This window comes from Zootoca vivipara, chromosome 12 (assembly GCF_965207765.1).
Source record: "Zootoca vivipara chromosome 12, rZooViv2.hap1.1, whole genome shotgun sequence".
Taxonomy (NCBI): Eukaryota; Metazoa; Chordata; class Lepidosauria; order Squamata; family Lacertidae; genus Zootoca; species Zootoca vivipara.
Window position 1 is genome coordinate 51,963,562 of NC_142595.1, and position 19,600 is coordinate 51,983,161.

General features: G+C 45.5%; 1 protein-coding gene across 6 annotated transcripts in view; it reads left to right on the plus strand.

Annotated features, from left to right (window-relative positions):
• Positions 1-19,600, plus strand: part of ZCWPW1 (zinc finger CW-type and PWWP domain containing 1) — a 40,441-nt gene that overhangs the window by 3,021 nt on the left and 17,820 nt on the right. For 2 of the 6 annotated variants that reach the window (XM_088655620.1, XM_088655622.1), the window contains exons 2-8: positions 4,157-4,226; positions 5,042-5,319; positions 8,576-8,654; positions 9,228-9,285; positions 15,375-15,523; positions 16,323-16,469; positions 18,302-18,418. In XM_088655620.1, the coding sequence (XP_088511746.1) occupies positions 4,202-4,226; positions 5,042-5,319; positions 8,576-8,654; positions 9,228-9,285; positions 15,375-15,523; positions 16,323-16,469; positions 18,302-18,418 (853 nt within the window). In that variant the 5' untranslated portion in view covers positions 4,157-4,201. Of the gene's footprint in view, positions 1-4,152; positions 4,227-5,041; positions 5,320-8,575; positions 8,655-9,227; positions 9,286-15,374; positions 15,524-16,322; positions 16,470-18,301; positions 18,419-19,600 lie in introns of all 6 variants that reach the window. The other 4 variants (XM_088655624.1, XM_088655621.1, XM_088655625.1 and 1 more) reach the window with 4 other exon arrangements.

Consider the following 19,600-nt stretch of genomic DNA (forward strand, 5'->3'; position numbering starts at 1 on the left):
GAGCAACTTTGCTCTTCCCCATTCATTACCACTAGGCATTCCTACTTTGGGCTCCTTCACACTCTCGCTTGTCCTGCCTCTTCCCCCAGGGGAAGCCTGGCTTCAAGTTACAAACCAAGAAAACCAATAATAATAATAATAATAATAATAATAATAATAATAATAATAAAGGAGATGGTGATTTAAACACCAGGAAGAACTTTCTGACCGTAAGAGCCGTTCAACAGTGGAATGGTCTCCCTCTGGAGGTAGTGGACCCTCCTTCCTTGCAGGTTTTTAAGCAGAGGTTAAACCTGTCACCGATGCTTTAGCTGAGATTCCTGCATTGCAGGGGGTTGAACTAGATGACCCCCGGGGGTCCCCTTCCAACTCTACAGTTCTTTGATTTCTATGAATCGGAACAAACACCAATTGGGCTTTCCATGGAATTGACATTTGATCCGATTCAGTGATAAAGAGTGGGCTTTCCTGGGGAAAGTGACAGGATGCCTCTCAGGCCTGTGCTTTCTAGACATTAGACAAGGGGAGATGTGGACAAGCTATGGGCATAGCCGGGGGGGGGCAAGGAGGGACAGCTGCCCTCCCAAATCAATAAAAATACATAGCTAACAGGTTCTGCCCCCCCAACAAAAGGCCTGCCCCCCAACTAAAATCCTGGCTACACCCCTCCCCTGGGATGAGCCCTTAGTTTAGTTGGTTCTGTAATGCTGATTAAGTACCAACAGGGCACACACACAGATTCTCTCTCTTTTTCTGGGAAAGAGAGTGCTGAACCCCCCAGTATTTTTCTGTGTATAAGACGCCCCCCCTATTTTTGGGGACTCAAATTGGAGGTCTTTAAGCAGAGGCTTGACAGCCATATGTCAAGAATGCTTTGATGGTGTTTCCTGCTTGGCAGGGGGTTGGACTGGATGGCCCTTGTGGTCTCTTCCAACTCTATGATTCTATGATTGTGAGAACTTTGCTGCTAGGGGTCCCACACCTTTGTTAACTTGTGCTCCTGGGAGGGAAAGCACAACTGTTAAACTTAGATTTCTTACACACAAATATATTCGGTGTAGAAAGCCTTGTTTCAGCCCCCATGCCAGTGATATCAGGGGTCCTATTATTGACCAATTACTTCTGCCTCATGAGAACTACCGGTAGAAACCTGCTTTTTTAAAACAACAACAACAAAAAACCTCACAATATGGTTGGTGGGAAGGCAGAGAACCTCCAAGGCACTGGGAAGTGCTCAGGGCTAGTTGCTTCACCAGGCAACTTTTCCTGCTTTCTGATTCTGTGCTCCTCAGAATGCAAAGAAGAGACTCATTGTGTTATATGGAGACTCTGTTCTGAAATGAAGAGCAGTCCTCTGGAGTTTCAGGTTCAGAGGCAAGCAATGCCACCCAGGGGAATATCAGTTGCTCAGGAGAGATAGTGAGTGAGACAGCTATTGCCTCCGTGCTTTGCTCCTGGGCTTCCGGCTGGCCACTCTAGTAAGAAGTGTTGTGTCATAGCTTAAGAAGTCCAGATACAGTACACATCTTCAAGAGAACAGTTCTTTATTTAGGGCAAAACAGGACTGACTCTGAGGGCAGGAAGGCTACATTTATAGGGACAGGGAATAGCTAGAAAGGGATACATTTTGGAGGGAACAATATCAGGCAATCACAGTGCTGCCTTTTGGAGGAAACCAATAACACAGGGACCCAGGTGGCGCTGTGGTTAAACCACTGAGCCTAGGGCTTGCTGATCAGAAGGTCGGCGGTTCGAATCCCTGTGACGGGGTGAGCTCCCGTTGCTTGGTCCCAGCTCCTGCCAACCTAGCAGTTCGAAAGCACATCAAAAAAATGCAAGTAGATAAATAGGAACCGCTACAGCGGGAAGGTAAACGGTGTTTCCATGTGCTGCTCTGGTTTGCCAGAAGCGGCTTTGTCATGCTGGCCACATGACCTGGAAGCTGTACGCCGGCTCCCTCGGCCAATAATGCGAGATGAGCGCGCAACCCCAGAGTTGGTCACGAGTTGGACCCTTTACCTTTACCTTAATAAGACAGAGGATCCAAATACAGCAGCTTAAATGAAACAATAATACCGTAGCTGTACCTTCTGGAACCAAAAGTCAGTTACTTTACCCTAAGCACATATAGACAATAGTAATGCAGATATAAAATCCTTTGACTCAATACACAACAAGAAGAAACCTGTGATTGTGAATATCTACATGCATTTTATTCATAACAGCTGGATTAAACAGATCTTTGGTCTGAGCCAGCAGGAGTTCTTAAGACAAGGACTCATTTGCACCTCTGCTATGTTCCTGAAAAGTCACAGTCCCTTGAACTCACTGTACAAGAGGGTTGAACTTATTTGGTATCACATAGAAGAATCTAAACCAGCCTGGCGCATGTAACTGTTGTAAAGCAGCACAGATCGTGATTTCAGCTTTGTTTCTAATGGGATAACTGGTCAGTCACCTACTGAAACATTTTTGGTGTGCAGAGTGAGCAGCGTTTAAGCTAGTGAAGAGTAGATTTTACTTGTAATCACATACATAGAAAATAATGTGGGTAAGAAAACTACAGTGTTTACTGTAGGAAATACCTATCTTGGATAGAAAAACTAGCTCCTTTGCTTGCTTTTTTGTTTTATCAGAGTATAGATGACCTCTCATTTTGAAGTTCAAGGGAGAAGTGTGAGGAGGAAGAGAAGGAAATAAGTCTGTCAATGAGATGGGACAGGCATAGGCAAACTCGGCCCTCCGGATGTTTTGGGACTACAACTCCCATCATCCCTAGCTAACAGGACCAGTGGTCAGGGATGATGGGAGTTGTAGTCCCAAAACATCTGGAGGGTCGAGTTTGCCTATGCCTGAGACGGGAGGTCAGATCAAGAAGTTAAAGGTGCAGGGGTAGTCTGGGATTCTGGAGATTCCTCACTCCATTTTAACCCATGAAATAGTACTCAAACTTCCAACAGCATCCACTTTGATTTTTAAATACAGTAATAAATGAAAAGGCAGGGCTGATGGCTGTATTAAATAAATAAAACCAACACTTCCTTCTTTTTCATGCTAAGACGTTTCTGGCCACCTGACCAGCAGTATTCACTCTGCTTCTGGGGGCATGTGCCTGTCAGGTCTGGAAACAAGAAAACAAACGTCAGTTCAGCGATTGTCCAGGGGCATGTCTGCACTGCAGCACAGCCTTGTTGTGTCCTGTTTTTTTTTTTTTTTTTGACAGGAACAAGGCGGCATTGGCACATGTTTAATGGAGAGAGGCCATTTGTCAACTAAATCCTGGTTGCATAACCTTAACGTAATCAAGCCTTAACAATAACCTTAATGCAAAACAGAAAATGTAAGGGGGGGGGGAGATGTATTTATTATCCAGATTAATTAACCCAGTGTCAAAAAGTTCTGGTTTTGTGAATGCTCCCTCCGATATAATTTAGACCTCATGTTTCCCTACCTCCACAGAGGGCTGCCAGCTTTTTATGAGAAGAGGGGTCTCTGCCATGGGCATAGCCAGGATTTGGGGGGGGGCAGAACCCCAGTTAGTCATGTGTTGTATTTTTATTTATTTAGGGGGGGCAGCTGGCCCTCCCTACCCCCTTGGCTACGCCCATGGTCTTCTGCCCATTATGGGAAACCTGCAAGCAGGATTTGAACACAGTTGTGTTCTCCTCACTTGTGAATCATAGCAATGGGCATTCAAAGGTATCCTTAGAAAGTGGAGGTAGATAGAACATAGCCATCATTATTAACAGCATAGAATAGATCCTCTCTATTATTATTTTTTTAAGTCAGTTGTACCTAGGGAGGAAAGCTATAAGGTCCAATTTACATTTGAGAGAACATTCCGAGATCACACCGCTTAATTCCAAATTAATATTGAACAGCACACTACACACACACACAATTCTGTAAATGATGCTTTGACTCTGCGTTGAGAACAGCTCACAGATTTTAATTGTGGTTAGATTACCACAGATTACGCAGTTAGGATTGCTATCTGAAGCTATGATTTAGGAAATGCAGGGAAATCCTGGGGCCGTTCCCTGTCTTTTATCTTCTCAAAGAACATAATAACTTAAAAAGAAAAAAGAAAAACAGCTAATCATGTATTTTTTATTGCTTTCTCTTCCTTCCCCTCCTCTCTCTTTCCTTAAGTTAGACGAGAAACACACACCTCCCGGTGTAGACACACCGCTGATACATAATGACAAGTCAGAACAATAAAGGCGGTAAGATCAGTGTGTGCTCCATTTATTTATTTTAAAGGAAGTACTGTGTGGTGTGGGTGTGTTTCCCAGGCGCAAGTAGCGGGGTGGGAGGGGGGAGAGCTGCTCCTGCTCCACACAGTGCTACAAAGAACAACCCCTCTAGCTCTTTCCCACCACCACTTTGTGCAAGCTCTTAAAGAAATTGCAAAAACTGCTCCATTTTATCCTTCCAGGGGAGGGAAAGAAGTGTGTGTGTGTGTGTGTGTGTATAAGTAGTGGTGGTGGCGGCAGCAGCAGCAGCAACAACAACAACAACCTGTGCCCGTCACCACCACTGTCACTAGATGTACACTTAAGCACTAGAAAGAAGAAGATTGTGTTTTCCAGTTAAAATTGTGGTTTTGTTTCCCAAATGATGCCAAAGCCAAAAACTGTCAATTTCACTCTTGTCAAAAGCAGGGGAATGAGATTGACAAAGGTTATTCTCGGCTTTGAGAGGGAGTATGAGCTCACACCACAGCCTTCCGATGCAGGAGTTTGCTGGGAGGAGCGCTCATATTCCGGAGCATTAAAATAAAAGGATGGCAGCAGTAATTAACCTTAAAAAAAGAAGAAGTCTAGAACAGGATTTAGAAGGCTTGAGCAGTGCCTTCCATATGTTTTTTTTGACACCAACTCCCATCAGCTCCAGCCTGCACAGCTGGAGACCAACAGGTTGAGGAAGCCCTTGTATTTTCTGTCTCAGGCAGCAAAATGCGTTCTGTGAATATGTTACTATGCTACTAACCATATGTTACTATGTGCTAAACAATACAACGTGTTTTCTGCAACTTCAGAACCTGGGAAAGTGCCCAAAAGAATGTTTGCTCCCCCAGTAGCTAAACCTCACCAGCTCTTTGCAAAAGGGGAACTGTTAGAGCTCCAGGACAAACAGGAAGGTGCTGAAACTAAAGGCATTCCTGCTCCTCTGCACCATGTCCATGCCCCACGTGACAGAATTGTAGCCAAGCCCATCAAAACACCGAAGGCTCAAGATAAGGGGAAGAAAGGGAGCCCTACTGCTAGGACTGTAAAGGAAGAAGACTGCAAGAAGGATCCAGGCATGGCCAGAAATGTAGGTGGTGGAAATGCAGATGATTATCATGATCATTATTTATTGAATTTACTTGCCGCTATTTATGATATAGGTTTGCTCCCTCAAGGGAGGATTTTTCCAAGTCAAATATTCAGAGTTCTCTGCTCGGAAGCTCTTGGCAGATAACAACTCTAAAAAGCATGCTTTAAAATAGTTAACACCCCACCCCGCAAAAACCACTAAAAGTTTTGCCCTTCTCGTTTTCAGAGGGGGTACTTAAGTTGAGGGTTGTTTGGCCTGTGGATAGAGGGCCTGCCATGATTGAGGGAAAGACCCCCCTGCATATGTTCAGAAGCACCCTCACCTTTATTCTTCCACACGCCCCAGGGCTGATCCCTGGCAATGGTTGAAAGCTGCTGAAATTTTGGCTCTGAATAAGCTATGAATGAGTCACATTTACCTCTGTACTGCTAGGGCACTGTGATTATACTTAGTGATACTAGGATGTAATCAACATATGTTAGAGACACACTGCTTCAGGGACCTTTTTCCTAGCTCAGAGTTTTCTGCTGTTGGGAAAACTTGGGGAATGTGGCATCCCTTTCTCTGAGGAGGTGTAGACTTAGGACTAATCTACACTGGTCGGTTATAACATTAAAAATGAGTTATAAATATTTGACACCATTGGGAGCTGCAGAGTTGTGAGCTGCTGGCAATGGAAAAATACATTGAGCGATATATAACAATATTTAATGTTGTTTTTAATAGAGATCCATGTAGATCCAGCCTTAGTTTAAAGCCCACATGAAATTTATATTCCTTCCCTCTCTTTTTTTTCAGTTGGGGACTAGCTTGCCAGAGGTTATGATTTTCTTTGGCAGTTATTAAACATGGGCCTTGCTAACCTTACTTTTTATGCAAATTTCTTCCAAAGTTCATTAGCGCCTCTTCAGCAGGCTTTAAGCTATATACTCCCGAAAGGCAACAGCACCACCCAGGTGTGAATTAAAATGCGTGGAAATAACTTCAGGCAATGAACGAGTGCTGCTATGGGAAACAATTAGATAAATCCCTGCATTGCAGGGGGTTGGACTAGATGGCCCTTGGGATGCCTTCCAGTTCTGAGATTCTATGATTCTATGAAAACTGTTCCCGCAGGAAACAAGCTAAACCTCTCTGAGGGAAGGTGCAAAATCTTGCATGGAAGGAATCTCATTACTGTATACAGGCCTCATTTTGCAGCTCCGTATTTCTGGGATGGAAGAGTGCTGTGATTATGACCATCAGGTGCTTGCTTACCATTCTTCCACCAGTAAATACTCAGACTAGTTAACAAACAAGGCCAAAACCCACCTGTATAAATAATACAGACTATTAAATATTAAGACACATTAAAAACTATTTAAAATGTTCAACTAAAATAATTAAAAAACAGGGCTAAAGCTAGCGATTAAAAACTGGTTTGACTAAAAGTGTTTTCCATTTCTGCCTGGAAGACAATGGAGGGAGAGCCGGGTGAATGACCACAGGGAAGTCATTCCAAAGCCCCAGCCAGGTCCCTCATGCTCATTTCCTGGGAAGCAGTGGGGCAGGTTGACCTGGGAGCAGGTAGTCCATGTGGTAACTGGGTCCAAGACCATTTAGGATAGGGATTCCCAACATGGTGCCATGGTGCCCTAAGATATTTTCTTTTAAAAAAAACATTTTTTAAACCACCATGGGTTGGGCTGGGCTGGAAAATAAAGAGCAGGCACATAGACGACCTGCCCTTCCCCCAGAATGTGCCTAGGCCTCACATTTAACCATAGAAATGTTGTGCTGGAATGGACCTTTTGCAAGGGTCATCTAGTCCAACCAAAAATAATACATTTATTTATTCACAAAAGTTTTATTCTACTTGATTGTAAGCAAGTCTCTAAGCAGTTTGCAGTTGTGGGCATATTGCCTGTATTTTTCTTTGTATTTTGAGGGGGTTGCTTTGTTTGTTTGTTTGTTGGGGGGGGTTACTTGTTTTGTTTTTAGTGTTGCCCACTTTTTTGCCTGCTTTTTATTTTTTATTTGGTGTGTATGTAATAATAATAATAATAATAATAATAATAATAATAATAATAATAATAATAATAATATATTATTTATACCCTGCCCATCTGGCTGGGTTTCCCCAGCCACTCTGGGCGGCTTCCAACAGAAAAATAAAACACAGCAATCTATTAAACATTAAAAGCCTCCCTGAACAGGGCTGCCTTCAGGTGTCTTCTAAAAGTCTGGTAGTTGTTTTCCTCTTTGACATCTGTTGGGAGGGCGTTCCACAGGGCAGGCGCCACCACCGAGATGGCCCTCTGCCTAGTCCCCTGCAACTTGGCTTCTCGCAACGAGGGAACCGCCAGAAGGCCCTCGGTGCTGGACCTCAGTGTCCGGGCAAAATGATGGAGGTGATGACGCTGCTTCAGGTATACTGGACCGAGGCCATTTAGGGCTTTAGTGGCCAGCACCAACACTTTGAATTGTGCTCAGAAACGTACTGGGAGCCAATGTAGATCTTTCAAGACCGGTGTTATGTGGTCTCGGCGGCCGCTCCCAGTCACCAGTCTAGCTGCCACATTCTGGATTAATTGCAGTTTCCGAGTCACCTTCAAAGGTAGCCCCACGTAGAGCGCATTGCAGTAGTCCAAGCGGGAGATAACTAGAGCATGCACCACTCTGGCTAGACAGTCTGCAGGCAGGTAGGGTCTCAGCCTGCGTACCAGATGGAGCTGATAGACAGCTGCCCTGGACACAGAATTGACCTGCGCCTCCATGGACAGCTGTGAGTCCAGAATGACTCCCAGGCTGCACACCTGGTCCTTCAGGGGCACAGTTACCCCATTCAGAACCAGGGAATCCTCCACACCTGCCCGCCTCCTGTCCCCCAGTGTCCCTCCTGTCAGTGTTCTGCCTCATGCTTTTTTTGGAGGGGGTTTCTGAGAACTGGCAGTTTTGTGGAATGGGTGCCTGCAGCTATGCGTAAGATGTCCAAAAGTGGCCGTAGGCCCAACAAAGGCTGGGGACCCTTGGTTTAAGGCTTTACACTAGCAAACTTGATCTTGAAAACAAAGCAGTAGTAAAGAACTAGATTGAGTCCAGAGACAGATATGTTCTGATCATTGAGGACCAAATAAAAGCCTGGCTGCTGCATTTTGGACCAGCCGATGTTTCACAGCTGTTTTAAAAGCGGCCCCTCTGCCAATGCTAGCCAGGGCCTATGCTTACTAAGCAGGGCGTGGTATTGTTCTTACATTTGCTCATCTTTTGGCAGGAAGAAGGTGGCCTCACCGATGCACAGTTCGAGGAGATTGTCCAGAGTGTGCTTCAGAAGCCTTTACAGGAGTGTATGGGTATGCTGTTTGGGTTGGGAGAGAGACACAAGGGCAGAAAGATGTTGCTGTAACATAGACACGGCCACTAAAATTTGAGGCACTTCTCACACAAACACTTGGTTTTATTGTATGGTTGCCTTGAGGGGCAAGGATGGAACGGACAAGGAGTGTTGTAGTCCCCCAAAAGGCCCTCTGAATGACCCCTCCCCACAGCAGCAACATAATATTGTGTTAATAGAAAGCAGGAATGAAGGAGGCAAGAGACAGAGAGCTGAATCTGGCTTGCCCCACTTGGTTCCCGCAACTAGATGCTGCTTAAACTCTTGGAGTACTTGCTTTGCCATGAGTTGTGCCACTACAGTTGCAATCATATTCATACTTACCTGGAAGTAACCTCCTTGAATTCAGTCATGCTTACATCTGAGAAGTTCTGTTAATGTCTGCAACTTTGGAAGCCTGTCAACTTTTGAAGATAATGTTTGGGAGCTGGCAGTGATTTTCGCTCAAGCCAACATCAAACTACAGTATTTTATGAACTCATAATCCTTCAGGGCTTAGCTATTTAAAGCTGTTTTGCTCTTTTATTTCCAGAAGACTCTGTGAAGAAAACAATTTCGGCAAAGCCTACTGAGAAACAAGATCAGGGAAGGTGAGTTGTATGGCTGCCTATTCAGCCTCGCTGCTGAAGGCGGAGCAGTCTTCAAGTTCACAGAGACATTCCCAAGCCATTCCTCAAAAACAATTTCTGTAATTTGCACCTTGAACGTTGTGGGCTTGTGCTTTGCTACTGCAGGGAAGGAGCTGACCACAAACCAAAGTGCTGCAAGCAAGGAGACCCTAAAGCAGGGCCCAGGGAACCTTTTTCAACCTGAGTGCCACATTGCCTGCTAGAGAACCTAGTGTAGCAGCAGCAGCAGCGGGCGGGCGGGGGGGGGGAGGGGGGAACTGACAGTGGTGGACAGTGCCAGAGGCAAAAGCAGGCAGGGCAATGGATGCAGATTTTACCTTTTGAAATATACTCGGAGTCAAGAGTGAATTTCATGCTCTTTATTCAGCTCATAGTCATCAAGGAGGAGAAGAGAAGACGAATGGCTCTTTTCCCAAAACCATCTGCTTATATACATTATTTACACAATGGGCCTTGCGTGATTGGCTACTTCAGGGCTACACCTGTGGGCCAATTATATTGTGGATTGACTTTTGCCTGCAGCCTGATTGGCTGCTCCTACAGGCCAATCAGGTAGCAGATTCACTTCTGCCAGCCGCCTGATTGGCTGCTCCAGCAGGCCAATCAGGTTGCGGATTCACTTCCACCTGGAGTTGGATTGGGTAGCTCCCGCTGATTCTGAATCCTATTGTTCTAGGATTCAGCTCAGTACATAACACCTTTGTACAGAATCATAGAGATGGAAGAGACCACGAGGGCTATCCACCAGTCCAACCCCCTGCCAAGCAGGAAACACCATCAAAGCATTCCTGACAGATGGCTGTCAAGCCTCTGCTTAAAGACCTCCAAAGAAGGAGACTCCACCACATTCCTTGGCAGCAAATTCCACTGCCAAACAGCTCTTACTGTCAGGAAGTTCCTCCTAATGTTTAGGTGGAATCTTCTTTCTTGTAGCTTGAATCCATTGCTCCGTGTCCGCTTCTCTGGAGCAGCAGAAAACTTTCTCCCTCTTCTATATGACATCCTTTTATATATTTGAACATGGCTATCATATCACCCCTTAACCTTCTCTTCTCCAGGCTAAACATACCCAGCTCCCTAAGCCGTTCCTCATAAGGCATCGTTTCCAGGCCTTTGACCATTTTGGTTGCCCTCCTCTGGACACGTTCCAGTTTGTTAGTATCTTTTTTGAACTGTGGTGCCCAGAACTGGACACAGTACTCAAGGTGAGCTTTGACCAGAGCAGAATACAGTGGTACTATTACTTCCCTTGATCTAGATGCTATACTCCTATTGATGCAGCCCAGAATTGCTTTGGCTTTTTTAGCTGCTGGAACACACTGTTGACTCATGTCAAGTTTGTGGTCTACCAAGACTCCTAGATCCTTTTCACATATACTGCTCTCAAGCCAGGTGTCACCCATCCTGTATTTGTGCCTTTCAATTTTTTTGCCCAAGTGTAGTACACTGTGGGTTAAACCACAGAGCCTAGGGCTTGCTGATCAGAAGGTCGGCGGTTCGAATCCCTGCGACGGGGTGAGCTCCCATTGCTTGGTCCCAGTTCCTGCCAACCTAGCAGTTCGAAAGCATGTCAAAGTGCAAGTAGATAAATAGGGACCGCTACAGCGGGAAGGTAAACGGCGTTTCCGTGTGCTGCTCTGGTTTGCCAGAAGCGGCTTTGTCATGCTAGCCACATGACCTGGAAGCTGTACGCCGGCTCCCTCGGCCAATAATGTGAGATGAGCGCCGCAACCCCAGAGTTGGTCACGACTGGACCTAATGGTCAGGGGTCCCTTTACCTTTACCACACTCATACCTCGGTTTAAGTACGCCTCAGTTTGAGTATTTTCAGTTTAAGTACTCCGTGGACCCGTCTGGAAAGGATTAATCCACTTTCCATTACTTTCAATGGGAAAGTTCGCTTCAGGTTAAGTACACTTCAGGTTAAGTATGGACTTCCAGAACCAATTACACTCATACCTCAGGTTAAGTTCGCTTCAGGTTGAGTACTTCACGGACCCGTCTGGAACAGATTAATCCACTTTCCATTACTTTCAATGGGAAAGCTCGCTTCATGTTAAGTACACTTCAGTTTAAGTACTCTACGGAGTGTCTGGAACAGATTATTCCACTTTCCATTACTTTCAATGGGAAAGTTCGCTTCAGGTTAAGTATAGACTTCCGGAACCAGTTGTGTTTGTAAACCGAGGTACCACTGTACTTTACATTTCTCCCTGTTAAAATTCATCTTGTTTGCTTTGGCCCAGTTGTCTAATCTGTTAAGGTCATTTTGAAGTGTGATCCTGTCCTCTGGGGTATTAGCCACCTCTCCCAATTTGGTGTCATCTGCAAACTTGATCAGGATGCCCTCAAGCCTTTCATCCAAGTCAGTGATAAAGATGTTGAATAAGACTGGGCCCAAGATAGAACCCTGTGGCACCCCACTAGTCACTTCTCTCCAGGATGAAGAGGAGCCATTGATGAGCACCCTTTGGGTTTGGTCAGCCAGCCAGTTACAAATCCACTGAATGGTAGCATTGTCTAGCCTGCATTTTACCAGCTTCTTTACAAGAATATCATGGGGCACCTTGTCAAAGGCCTTGCTGAAATCAAGATAGGCTACATCCACAGCGTTCCCTTCATCTACTAGGCTTGTAATTCTGTCAAAAAATGAGATCAGATTAGTCTAACATGACTTATTTTTCAGAAACCCATGCTGACTTTTAGTGATTACAGCGTTCCTTTCTAGATGCTCACAGACTGTTTGCTTAATGATCTGCTCTAGAATCTTTCCTGGTATTGAGGTCAGGCTGACTGGGCGGTAATTGTTTGGGTCCTCCCTTTCCCCCCCTTTTGAAAATAGGGACAACATTTGCCCTCCTCCAGTCTGCTGGGACTTTGCCTGTTCTCCAGGAATTCTCAAAGATTACTGCCAGTGGTTCTGAAATCACCTCTGCCAGTTCTTTTAATACTCTTGGATGTAGTTCAACTGGCCCTGGAGACCTGAATACTGTACATCTAAACTAGCCAAGGATTCTTGTACTACCTCCTTACTTGTTCTGGGCTGTGTTTCCCCTGCTGAATCATCTGCTCCATATTCTTCAGGTCGGGCATTGTTTTCTTTTTTGGAGAAGACTGAGGCAAAGAAGGTATTGAGGAGTTCTGCCCTTTCTCTGTCCCCTGTTCTCATTTAACCATCTTCTCCTCTAAGTGACCCCGCTGTTTCCTTGTTCTTCCTTTTGCTACAGACATACCCATAAAAGCCCTTTTTGTTGCTTTTAACCTCTCTAGCAAGCCTGAGTTCATTCTGTGCTTTAGCTTTTCTGACTTTGTCTCTACACGTGCTGGCTATTTGTTTGTATTCCTCTCTGGTGGTTTCCCCCTTTTTCCATTTTTTGTACATATCCCTTTTAAATCTTAACTCAGTTAAAAGTTCTTTAGATAGCCACCCTGGCTTCTTTAGGCACCTTCCATGTTTCCGTCTCATTGGTATTGCCTGAAGTTGTGCTTTTAATATCTTCCTTTTAACCAACTCCCAACCATCATGAACTCCCTTCCCTTTTAGTATTTCTGTCCACAGGATTTCACCCAGCGTTTCCCTAAGTTTTCTGAAGTCGGCTTTCTTAAAGTCTAGAATTTGAGTCTTGGTATGCTTGGTTGCTCCTGTCCATTGTATAATAAACTCCAGAAGAGCATGGTCACTCCCACCTAATGATCCTGCCACTTCTACCCCACTAACCGGGTCATCACTATTGGTTAGGATCAGATCTAAAATGGGTGATCCTCTTGGGTGGACAAATCAGATTAACTTCTCTCCCAGGCCTGTATTCCTCCTATCTTTCACCAGATTTATATACCTGACATTGTAAAGCAGGTTTGTTGAGCTTTTCCCCACCTATGCCTTTAGCAGGAATTCAGCAGGTGGAGCAGTTCACAACATGCAGCTCTGGTGATGGAGGAAAAGGGTTGCCTGCTTGGTTGTGCTACTGTGAAAGGCGTAGGGCCCCTGCCAGAAAAAAAAGATAGCAGGGAACTTTCGTTAGTCAATATGAGTTAGATAAGAAATGTCTGGCGATTTTCCAGCTAAAAAATGACATAGGAATGATAATGAGCGTCTTGTAACATCACAGGTAAATTTGAGAGCTTGGATGGTATGGTTTTATTAAGGGGGCAAGGAAAATTATCTCTTGCCAGAGGAAAGAAATGTGAAGGAGGCAGTAAACAAATATTGGTGTTGTGTTCCTGTGAGGGCACACCAGCCCCAGCCAGTACAGCTATTTGGAGTTGTAGTCTAAAACAAGCTATTTGGAGTTGTAGTCTAAAACATCTGGAGGGCACCAGGAAGGTTGACCTAAATTAATAAAAAAATCATAGATATCTACCAGCAGTTTTATATTGCGAATTGCTAAACTTGCTCTGATACTCCCTCATACGGCGTATTTCAGTTTATGGGCGTGTTCTGTGTAAGTTGTGTGTGAATGTTATCTATTGAAGGACATAATGTGAAAGAAATGACTGCTACCGTATCAGTGTGGGATTTTCATTCACGTTTGCAAACCAATGAAAGCAAAAGCTGATTTAAGCCTCAGTTGCATAAAAAAAAGCCCCAAGACTGCCTACCTGGGCAATATTATTTAGAAAAGCAACACAGAAATCTCTAGGCATGTGAAAATCACGCTTTGGCCTCAGGGTGGTGCCCAAGTACAGGAAATGTCTATGTAACAGAGTTTAGTTGGTGTTCCCAGGCGCCCTCCTTCGAATATTGTTAAAGAACACCTCCAATGGGAGGATGCTTAGTGGCTCCAATGGGAGGATGTTTAGTGGAGACACAACTTTGGTTTCTTACCTTTCCTTTACCATAAGGTTCCAGGGCAACTTAAAATTCAGTTAAAAACAGTTTCAAACCAATTAAGGTCACAGGATTAGGGTAAGTCTTGAAAATATATATCTTAAGTGTCACAAAGACCAAGGCAGGGGTGAAACTAGGCTTTCTTTCACCAGGGTCAAAGACGCTGTTTGGCACACACACACACCTGCATACGCATTACCATACACATGCATACAAGCTGGGAGCCTCAATGTCACCCCTCTGCAAGGGACACCAGGGCAAACCCCAGCCATGGCTCTGGCCAAGGTAAAGAGGTGTGTCTTCTGCAGAAGGGATGTGGCACTTAACCCTTTCTGCACACATCTTTTCTTTGCCCAAAGCAACTTCCTCTCTGCATCAGGGGGTTGTAGCTAAACATGCCTTTTAGATACACAGGGTAGACAATTAGAGCTGAGAAACAGTGGCAGGGGAAGAGTTAAACTTATTCTCTTAAAAAGCAAACTGGGGCTGAAAGAAGGTCCCTTATGTTTCTTGTGAGTGATGTAAAGTTCAGGGAAACCTTAACACAGCATCACTTCCCCTTGGATGAGGAGAGTGCACTGATCTCCATGTTTATTTAGCTACAAATTTTGGGGAATGATCCAGGAGGCATGTTATGACCTAAGCTACAGCCTTCCCAAGTCCATGGTGGTGGTAGTGAGCGACATGGTTCCTTCCCCTAGGGATAGGGGAGACACCCAAACTCAGTTCTCATTTAAAGGTGAACCTAATTTGCCCTTTCTGAAACACTACGAGAACAAAGCCCCAGCTACCCCTCGAAATTCACATTTCTCTGAATTTTGAAGTACAGTTCTTCAAGCCAAGTAATGCGTTCAAAAATGTACATAGTAGGTTAAAGTGTGGATAAACATGTGTGCATATTAGTGTAAACAGCATACGAAGGTATTACAGTTAGGGAAAATTGATCTGCAAAATGATTGGTCAAAATTTTATACAAGCATGGGTATATTAGGAAAAATTAGCACTAAAATGTCGATGAATTTTCACGAGCACTTAAAAATTTCACAGAAATATGGACAGTGATCTTCCCACTGGAGAAATGAGAAACTGAGATTTGCTCACCCCTGCTGGAAACATATCAGTGCAGCTTGTATCGATGTCCCCAACCAGACTAGTTTTCATTATTCCACCTACTGAAGTACTGAAGTAGGCACCGACTGTGTGCTTGTGCTCTTTTCTTCAGGAAGGCTTTGGGGGTCTCTCCAGCTGAGGAGGACATTTTCTTTGGAAAGAAAAGTGAGGTGATTGTTTCAGAAGTGGATCAGAAGCAGCATCTGCTAAAAAAAAAGAAACACGGAACACATTCTGTGAATAAGGACAGACAGGAGAAAAGTAAGCCTATGTACATATTACTATTTACTCTGGCTCTTGTACGCTCCCACTGCTAGTGTTTGAAACTATGTACACACGGCTTTGGCACAATTCATATCCTGTGGTTTCTTGATAAACACTGTTGTTCAAGCTATCTTCCATCCGATTTGAAAAGGAAAGCCACATTCATTTTGCAGTTAAGCTGAGGTGTGTATGCTTGAGGCAGCCGCTGAGCATGCTCAGATGACAGTTTTGTGAATAGGAAGTTTTGGGGGAGGGAATGCAGGCATGGAAAAACCAAACAGGTAATGTGCATCAGGTGAAGACACCCTTGCCCTCTCTTTGGTGTACACAGCAATGTGTAAATGCAATTTGAACCATCGTGGCAGAAACTACCTTGCTATGTTTTAAAGCCCTAATGTGTACACAGCCTAAGTCTCTTGCATGAACAAGCACTGAGCAAAACACACCAGGGATAAACCTCATTTGAAATGAATGGAGGCTGTGCAAGATGGGAGCAGCAAGTGCCATTGGCCATGGGCCGGACGTGTCAGGGTGGGTGGGAAGCCTGGCAAAGGGAAGTGACGCAGCACCAGTGCAGCCCTAGGGAGAGGGGCCACAGGCCCTCTGTAGGGCAGAGATCCACATTCTTTCCAGTGTTTCAAAACAAGTTGCTGCTGTTGACTGCTAGGCAGCTCATAGTTTCCTCCCCCCAAGTCACCAGTTCCACTGCTGCCACCCCACCACCGCTCTCCTGGTGTTTTTGCAAAGAGGCAAACACGGGCGCACACACAACTTGTTTCTCTTTGTCTCCTGGCAGATGAGAAATCAGGAGGAGACAATGGAGGGTGTGAGGAAAACCGGAAAGGTGCGCCCAAGAAGAAAGTTCAGGGCAACGCCCACGTCCGCGTTGACCAAGAGGAAATGCAGAAGAAGGAGGAGGCAGACAGAGGAGGAAGTAGCTGCAGTGAGCTGAACGCTTCCTGCTGCTCCAGAGGGTTTTTAGGGAGGATGGGGGACAGATGGGGATGGGGGATCGAAGGCAGATCGGCCAGGCTGGCTTCAGAGCTCTGGTGGGCTGCAGCGCTCCTGCCGTTTTTGTGCACACTCCACAGGGGAAAGCCCTGGACGTTTGGCGGGGATTGATGCAACCTTAAATAACTTGCTGTAAGAACAAGGAAGTGAGCTGAGTGGCCCACTGCTTAAAAATAATAAAATGAACACCTACAAAGGAGGCTGCAGAGCTGTTGTTGTTAGATATTCCATTAATTATGGGGAAACTACCAAGGGTCTTGTGGCACCATAAAGACTATGATGGCAGTAGCTTTCTTTCTTGGGCTAGATTTCACCTGCATGAAATTGGCAGACTATCATAGTTGGGAGTATTGGAGGGTGGCGAGGGGGGTGTACTGTAGACAGTGGTCCAGAGGGCTGTGGAATATAAGAGGCTCTGTGACAATGCTTTTAAGCCAACCATAAATGCAGGTAAGATGAGCACAGCAACCGCCATTCACAACAACAGTACTAATAGGTGACATTAGCACAGTGATCACTTTGTGAGGTTATTTTACCACCTGTAGTGGGAGAGGAAGCCTTTCTCCTGATTTCTAGTTCAGCAGTTTCATCCTGCAGTCTCCTTTTCAAGGTCCTTTGTTGAATAATTATATTTTGGACAGTCGTAGAGTGCCTCGGGAGATTCAAGACCTCTCTCCCACTGGTTTCTGAGTTGTTGCTGTCTTGGATGTCAGATTTGAGTCAATTTATTATTTTACATGAGGTTGCCTATCCTATGTATAGAGGGGGGAAAGCATAGATATTGGTCCACAGGAGAAACAAAATCCAAAGTAGGACAATCATTGTATTAGGACCAACCAAAATATCAGAAAATCATGAGCACTTTTAAATTCTCCAGAACTTAAACATCCATCAGGCTGGATGTTGAGGAAAACAGCGGGGGCAGGGTGTGTGTGAGAGAGAATTTGGCATGATGTTGCAGCCACAAAGTATGCAATTTGTCATTGTGGCTTTAACATCATACCAGCTTTCTTACTCTCTCTCCACCCTCCTTCAGTTTTCTTTAATATTCAGCCCTTCTGGCTATTTGCATTTTTGTTGTTATCGTTCTGTGTACAAGGGGAAAAGACATTATTGGCAGGCGATGGCATCTATCGCATTCAACAATGAGCAGGTGAATGTTTTGACTGGTGTTCAGCAAGGACAGGCTTACCACCCAAGGCACATGAGAAGGAAGTGCCATGGGCTGTAATTGTCTAAATGGGCTGTAAAATCATTGCTGATACTTTGGAGTAGCTTTAATTAGGAGCTGTACATGACAGCAAGTGGAGTTGTGTCACTTACTCTTCTTTGGTTGTCTTGGGCACAGCTGAAGCACCCTGCATTTCAGAATCCCTGAGTACCTTGGCTTGTGGAAGCCCAAAGGAACAACCATAGATGAACCCACATCTAAAGAGTTGAAAGCCCCAGTCTCCTCAGAAGATAGGAACATATATCATCATATGGTAGCCCATAACATAGTTACAATTCATATTAAGACAGGTTGCTTTAATCCCCTCTAACAGAAGCATAGCTGTCAAGTTTTCCCTTTTCTCGCGAGGAAGCCTATTCAGCCTAAGGGAATTTCCCTTAAAAAAAGGGAGAACTTGACAGCTATGAACAGAAGTATCCACACACTTAGAGTTAGCCTGAGTGATGCTCATCTACTCCACCTGCACCTCCACCTTGTGCAGCTCCACGCATGAAGTTTGCTGTTTCATGATTTTCCCCCTTTCATCACTCTAGGCTGGTGCATGGCCTGGGTCCAGTGCTCTTATCCAACCTGTGAGAAGTGGAGGCGACTTAGCAGTGACATAGACCCATTGGTTCTGTCTGAGGACTGGACATGTAGCCAGAACCCAGGTAAAACAGAAGGGAAAGACAAGCCTTTTCCTGTAGGGGCTGACAGACATTTGGCGGCCTCTCCTTCCCTCAGTTAAATATGAAAATTGTGACTGCTCAGTGTCCTGCGGAACCCCTGTCTGCCTGGGCAACCTGTGGCTCTCCAGGTGTTTTTAAACTCCAGCTCCCATTAGTCCCAGCCAGCATGGTCAGTAGTCCGGAAAGTTGTAGTCCATAAATCAAATAATACTTGAGAAGCTAGAGGGCTGCTGCCAGTCAGAATAGACCAGACTTGGACAACAGCTCCCATTAGCCCTGGACTGATAAAAGAGTTACAGCCCCAACATTTGGAAGGCACCAGGTTTGGGAAGACTGGAGTATTCAGTCTGACCCAGGTGGCCCAATGAACATGAGATTATAAGGCATCACCATCATCATATGCCCTTGACCAAGGGCGTACCCACCATTCGGCAAGTTAGGGCAGCTGCCCTACTCTAGAAGCAGGGCTGGTGGGCAGAGGCGGAGCACAGCCCGGCGGAGCGCGAGTTCGCCATTCCCGCCGCACCGCGCCGCACCCTCCCTCCAGCTCCCCGGCGCGCCCTCAGGCAAGGCCAAGCGCGGCGGGGAACCAGGGAGCGCGGCGCGGCGGGCGGGAACGCTGAACTTGCGCTCCGCTGGGCTGGGCTCCGCCTCCGCCCACCAGCCCTGCTTCTAGGGAGGGGCACAGCCCGGCGGAGCGCGAGTTCGCTGTTCCCGCCCACTTTGTGGCCCCTCCCCTTCCGTGCCTTGGCCCCTCCCCTTGCCCCCCCCTAGTTTTGATCCTGGGTACGCCCATGCCCTTGACCATTGTGAAATCTACCCTTTCAAAATGAAGGCGTCTTGTGGGAGTCTAGAACCTCTTCCAGTCACTGCAATGGGTTGCTTTTGGTGCCTTCTCTATGAGTTATTTTGTTTTGCTGCTGTCACTATGTATTGTACCTTCGGCATCAATGACATTGATGTCGAAATCCAGCATCACCTGAGCTATGCGAGTGCGTCTTTCTCCCGATTGAAGTGCAGAGTGTTTGAGGACCGGGACATTCGCAGGGAAACCAAAATGCTTGTTTACAAAGCTATTGTACTACCAACCTTACTATATGCTTGTGAAATATGGACCACTTATAAACGCCATCTCCAACTCCTCGAAAGATTCCATCAATGGTG